General features: G+C 34.4%; 1 protein-coding gene across 1 annotated transcript in view; it reads right to left on the bottom strand.

Moving 5' to 3' along the window:
- Positions 1 to 334: 334 nt before the first annotated feature.
- Positions 335 to 6679, bottom strand: part of LOC128872856 (abhydrolase domain-containing protein 2) — a 24153-nt gene continuing 17808 nt past the window's right edge. Inside the window, exons 2-7 of the mRNA XM_054115954.1 lie at positions 6146 to 6318; positions 5551 to 5718; positions 4001 to 4187; positions 3425 to 3623; positions 2787 to 2937; positions 335 to 2115 (exon numbers count right to left, since the gene is read on the bottom strand). Of these exons, the coding sequence (XP_053971929.1) occupies positions 1946 to 2115; positions 2787 to 2937; positions 3425 to 3623; positions 4001 to 4187; positions 5551 to 5718; positions 6146 to 6318 (1048 nt within the window). The 3' untranslated portion in view covers positions 335 to 1945. The remainder of the gene's footprint in view (positions 2116 to 2786; positions 2938 to 3424; positions 3624 to 4000; positions 4188 to 5550; positions 5719 to 6145; positions 6319 to 6679) is intronic.

Below are 6679 nucleotides of genomic sequence, written 5' to 3'. Positions count from 1 at the left end.
AATAATGACCATAAAACATAAAATATTGTACATGTATTACTTATTAATAAAGCGAATGAAACTTTTGGGACAACCTAATACAAATAATAGCAATATTCAAAGTACAATAAATGAATTTTATTTGAAATTATTAGAATTCATGAATGTACGCGCGTGTTAAATTTTGCGATTGTTTGCGATAATCATTTTCGTCCTATTCGCTTTTTAATACTTTGTGACGTGTAACTTAGCCGCGATCCTTTCTCTTTTCGCTGAACTGCGGCAGTGCTCGCGCAAACGAAGTTGCTCGGTCGAGCCCATAACTACCGAGCCGCGAGGAACAAATTTCACAAAATTCACAATAACAAAATTGAAAATATATTGATAGTAGAATTTTAAAGACTTAACATTTATTAGTTGCACCCATTGGATTAACGCTATGAATAAATAATTTAAATTAGAAATTATTTATAACATACTTAAGTAATTGTGTACTTAACTTCTTGCTGCGCAAAGGTCTGTCTTTGATATTATTGTCTTATGTTATTTTATGATCATGCGAACCATGAATGGTATTTATAGAAAGTTAAAGAATATTAAACCATTTCTGTTTATTTTTGATATCGCATTGCCTTCATTTTAATATCAAAGTTTAAGTTCATTTGCAAGATTGAAATGTTTTTTGGTTTGCTTAATAGTACAATAATTGGACCATGATTTTCTGTACGAAAAAGTCTTGGTTCTTACTTTCCAAAATATCAACATTTTTTCAGTCTACGCTTACGTAACTAATTTACTTCACTCAGTTATCGTGTATGTTTTGCATACCGCAATGTAACACATCTTAAGTCAATTAAAAAAAGTAACAGAGAATGAAATATTGAAGTTCAGAATTCAGTAAAGAATACTTTCCTTTCGATAATAAATACATTGCTTCGCGTAGAAACTGTTAGACATCACATTTTGTCGTATGAACTTCGTTAACAGGAAAATATACCGAATCGATGCTTTGTAGAAACTAACAACTGAAAAAATTACAAACATCTTATCAGATAATTGAACTACTATTCACTAAGGATACACATAGAAAAAATATATTTTTTAACATATTTTCCGTATTAACAAAGTTGATATTTTGTCGGTATAATACGTTAGATATAAATTAGCGTCTGTTCCATATCATTGAACACAGGATATGTAAACATAACTTTTCTGGAACGAACGAAGCCGATTGTACCGGCTTCTGTCAAATCTTTCACGTATTTGACGTATATTCTTGCATTATTCACGCAGAATAATACCAACTACTTTTTACATAAAATATATATTTTACTGATTCAAGAAATTCCATAGCCAGGATAATAGTCTTTATCAAATATAGTAAGACTTGTAATTTTTTCAAGTTTATAAAAAATCGATTTACCGCTTTTCATGGGCCTTGAAAACTTAGTCTGTTGCTACTGGGGTTTCTATTTTAGCCATTGAACTTTTTATTAATCCGCCTGATGCGATGATAGTCCCGTTCGAACACTCCTAACAAACGAGCATTTGTACCGTATGATTTTTATTAACATTTTCTTATCAAATGGCCCTGTCGTAGATCCCTGAGTACGAACCGATGAAAAATTAATCGCTATCTAGAATATTGTGCTAGCGTTCTAGAAAATTCGTGGATAAAATTCATAAAAATTCATTATGATTGGAACAATAAACTTCTTAAAATGAGCTTCAGGGATACAATATCCATACATTGTTTGTCTTTGAACTGAACTTCGTCACTTGCATCGCGCGATTACAAAAAATAACATCTCGCAAACCTTGAGACCGTATTATACTCGATGTTTCACGTTTAACCAGTTCTTCGATTGAGACTCGAAGCAAGATCGAACACGAGTATAAGCTGCGTCAGTTTACGGCTTGATGGATTTACTTAGAAGACGATCGCGACAAATGATACTGAATTAGGTTAAGAAGCTTTTAGGGATTTATCCGCATGTACTAATGTGAGTGACCCTACGAGGGACACCAACGTACGGTCTAACCATGTAATTGGGTTTGGGTAGAGAAGACCACCTTCGTAGAATCCCAAATGACCACCATGAGCTAGTTGTATGTACAACGTGTTGGGGTGTTTCACTGAAATAGAAAAGGTATGTTTTAAATATAAAATAATTAACACATTTTCTGTGTTAGAAATCATTAACTTCTCAAAGTTCTAACTCTAAATTGTTGTTTAAAAAGGCACAATGCCTGCATTTGTAAAGATTCATGTCTTTTCTGAAATTGTTCACCTCTTATCTTAAACATCATCGATGTCAGTAATGGTGTCGATATTTGTCCAGACTAATTAAAATAGCACACCGTGTATATACGTGTTACACTCACAATCAGAGAAAGATCATATCATATCATCGTGTTATAATCGAATGAAATCTCAAAAATTTCAAGTGGTTATTATGTAACATAATAACTTGCTTTCTGCGCTGATCTTATAACATCGAATTCAATAATGGTACAATGTAACGCTACTACTACGGTGCTCCGAAACTTTTTATAATTAGTAGACTGCAGATTTGGTAATTATAGAGAACGGGTACATCCTCACCGATTTCTATGATTCCAAGATATAAAAATCATCGAAATCGATGAGGATGTACCTGTACTCTATAGTTGCCCAAAATATTGAAAGTAAAGCTATTATTAAAATACTTTCACAGCAAAACAAATTCTTATTTAGATACAATTTTTATAAGATCCGCAGTCTAGTAATTATGAGTAAGAAAGAAAAGAAAGAAATTTATATTTACGGGCATGATCCTTGATGGGTTCCAACAACATTTCAGGTACAATAGGGTCATCCAGAGCATTCATGAACACCATAGGTGTCGTAATGTTTTCAAGATAAAACAGAGAGCTACTCCATTTGTACATCTCCTTCACAGATCTGAAGTTGTGAACCTGGAAGATTAACAAACATCCAGGATACATACTTTAGAGCAGATCTTACCCCTCAAACATCAACTTGAATCAACAAGATTAAAGTAACGAAAAGTAGGAACATTAAGTTTTAAAATAGTTTTTTATTCGTCATGCATGACGACGGCCCTGATTCACCGAGATAAATCGTGCGTTCTAAATTAATATTTTTTTTATCTGTAAGGACTAGAAACCAGTTCAACATTCGCCGCGGATGGTTTCCTCTTTAGAAATGTTTGCAGAAGACGATAATGCATAGTGAATTCGATCTAGGCGAATAACTTTTCAAAAAAAAATACAAAAATATTTCGTGAAAAGTACTCGCATTGGGAACTCTTCGAATTTCAATGTTCATTTACAGGCATCCCAGAGATGCAATAAATTGTATTAAAAAAGAAGAATTTGATTCTGACTTGGGAAGATCCGCTAAATATTTTTGATAATTAGACATCGAAAAACTTCACTTTACCTTTCTCGTGTACGCTTCGTCAAGTTCTGGCAACGTAGCTGCGGAAATGATGTCTCTCTCGTTTAAATTATACCTTTGCTTAACTTTCTCGCATAGTAACATGTTCTTATGCTTAAGGATAATATTCTTCACCGACTCCGACATTATGTAGAGGTAGAAACGTCGGAAATTTTGCCAGTTAAGTAGAAACTTCGTACCTCTGAACAAAAATCATGACAAGCAAATATTAGTTATCTCAATCTTAAATAAACAATACCTATAATATATTGTAATATACGTTACGTACCCAAACAATTATAAAGAGAATTACCAATTCTAAAATTCACTTTGATACAAACCTCCGTTAACGTATGAACTTTATTATTCAAAAAGAAAACATCGATATAGGCTTTGAGTAAATTGTTTCATGATCATCTCGATGCTATATACATGGATAAAAATACTATTCCACATAAATTGTGCACAACTTTTTCTTTATATCGCGTCAAATTAGAATTGGCCATTTCAACTTTAAAACTGATTAAATAAGTACGATATACTATATGGATATATTTACGTGTAACTGTATATATTTACTCGAGTGCATTGTATCCTTGACAGATCGATATCCCGCCGATAATATTGGGCAATTTGTTCGAGCCTCGTTCTCCCAAATACTTGGTCACCAGATTACCGCCCAAGCTGAATCCGATGCAAACTATTTTTGTATTGGGGTGTTTCTCTATTAGGCTCTGTAGCATAACGTTGTAGTCCTCTGTGTGCCCTGTAAAGTTTAGATCAGACAGAAAATTCATTACAAATTCAATTAACGCTTCGGCCATTAAACTACGGCGAGATCCTTTCGATGTTAATACCGTTCAAGACCTCAGAGTATACACCGTGCACTTTAAGAAATTATTCCTGACCACTATTTAAATCAATGATTTGCATTTGTGAATAGTAGCCCAGATACCCAAGGAAGTGAAAATTACTTAAAGGAGGTCATTCATGTAAAAATTAACTGTCAGTAATTTTCCATATAAAATTTCGGAAGTGACCCTTCGATTTTCCATCTGCCTTTCAGTAAACTCATGTGCCACCCATTTTCCTTCTTTTTGAATTTTTCCCATGACACGCAAGCGTTTGCTGATACCTCGACGAGTCACGCTTAATGCTCCCGCAAATCGATCTTGTGTTTCCGTGTATCATCTTCATCCAATAACGCTTGCAGATCAGCATCCTCGATTGTTTTTGGTCTTTCGGAGCGCTCCTTATCTTTAACGTTGAAATCGCCACTTTTGAAGCGTTTAAACCAATCCTCAAAAATAGTTTTCGATAGTTATTTGGCACAAAACTCGACATCTTTACCGTTAAAAATAAACTTTTGCGTATAATTTTGAAAAGGCTCCGGGATCTTTAAATCATTATTTAACGAACTGCCATAAATGGGAAAAAAGCAAATATAAGTATAGAAGAGCTTTTAGAGGATAGAGTTCACGTAAGAAAGAAGGATAAGATTAGAAGTCACAATTAGCAGATGCGATCAGGTGAGAGAACAAATGGAGTGTGTGTAATTGCGTTGTGTGATAAATGTAAATAAACAGATTGTACGGATGAATGAGTTATAGAGGATGTAAAACCAAGTCGCAACCAAGGATACAAATTATATCAAGATTATGCGTACAGTACTAAAGAGTAGACTTTTATGCTTGCCTGTTCTACTAACAATAGGCTGTATGTAATTATTGAGAGTCGACTTTCAATCGCATTCATTACTAAGGGTACAAATATTAAAATAATAAACGAAATCTGTGGTGCTGCTTCATTTAGTCCCAGATTTCCCGTGAAATGACCCATCTTTTAATCATTTTCAAACAAATTGATTTTCTCTAAAAACTGTAATTCGTAATCAATACTATTGATTTAATCGTTAAAAACTATTTCGATTGGTCGATTCGACTATAAACAAATTAAATACGAGACACTGTGATACGTTGTACTCGGAGTCAAACGAACCGGTTCGCACAGGGTCGCTCATGAGTTATCTTCATAATATTGAGGGGCACCAAAGCTTGGCTACCGAATGTATTTAATCGACCGGTCAATTAAATTTCATTCGCGTCGTCGTAAATTGCGTATTAACGTACCGTAAGTAAATATTCGTGGCGCAGTCACTTTCACGCTAGAGAGAACTCCGAGATGATTGAGTACAGCGCATCGGTACCCATGGCATTGCACAAAGTGCACAAAAGTTCTGATGTAGACGCTTTCAGAACTGTTGCAGATCCCGGGGCAAATGGCGATCGTGACATCATCTGTGACAAAGTCAAATTTAAAACGTTACGCAGAACCCGATGTGTTTAATATGCCTCTGAAACATACGAAAGGCTTACTCGTGCGTTCATACGGTAACTAAATGTAAATGAAAGTGGCTTGTTATTTTTTTCTTTTATACACAAGCATCTCTCCTTGATGTCAACGAAGTTACCCGAATCTTTCGATGAAACATTCAGTCTCGTTATTATTATACTTGTAACCAACGTACAAGGTAACGTGTTCGTGGTAACGTTCCGCACGATTTTTCATTTAACAGGTTAACATGTTAACATACTCAAATGAAAAAATAACGGTTTCACTTTCAGAATTTTACTAGACAATTTATAAAAAAAAGCTAATGCAGGTTAACGATCCTTCTTTTCACGTTGTTTTCGTAATATCCTATTTATGAATAAGAAAACTGACCTTCGTAATCATTCGATAGTGGTTGATAAAGATCGTAGGTGAGAGTAGTATTATCCGGAAGTCCGATGTATACTCGTTCCCCGATCGGCCAAGGGCAACGGACGCGCCCAATAATGCTATGAATGATGGTCTGTACGTGCCCACTGAAACCCCACAACCTTGTTGGTTTGTATCTGAAATAAGCAAACAATATGATGTAATATTCATTGCTGTGCGTACCCATTCGCATCCAACTACGAGATGTTTCGTTGTTCAAATAGATCGCAATCACTCGAGAGATTTATAGCCTTTTAAGCAGCGAATTATTGCAAAAAATCGTAATTTTCTTTCTTTTTAAAGTCACAAATTTAATACCACTTTTTATTATCAAAATAATAACAGAGATCACGTATCTGCATTGAATCTTGGCTCCCAAGACAAAACGGTTTAAATTTACTGAGCAGTGAATGGGTTAAACCATAGGGCCAACGCATAACAATTTATGAGTACTTGATATATATATATATTAAATAAATAAATAGAGATTCAAGTACT

The sequence above is a fragment of the Hylaeus volcanicus genome, chromosome 1 (genome assembly GCF_026283585.1).
Source record: "Hylaeus volcanicus isolate JK05 chromosome 1, UHH_iyHylVolc1.0_haploid, whole genome shotgun sequence".
Classification (NCBI taxonomy): Eukaryota; Metazoa; Arthropoda; class Insecta; order Hymenoptera; family Colletidae; genus Hylaeus; species Hylaeus volcanicus.
The sequence above is the reverse complement of the archived record's forward strand: the minus strand, read 5'-3'. Positions and strand labels throughout refer to the sequence as shown.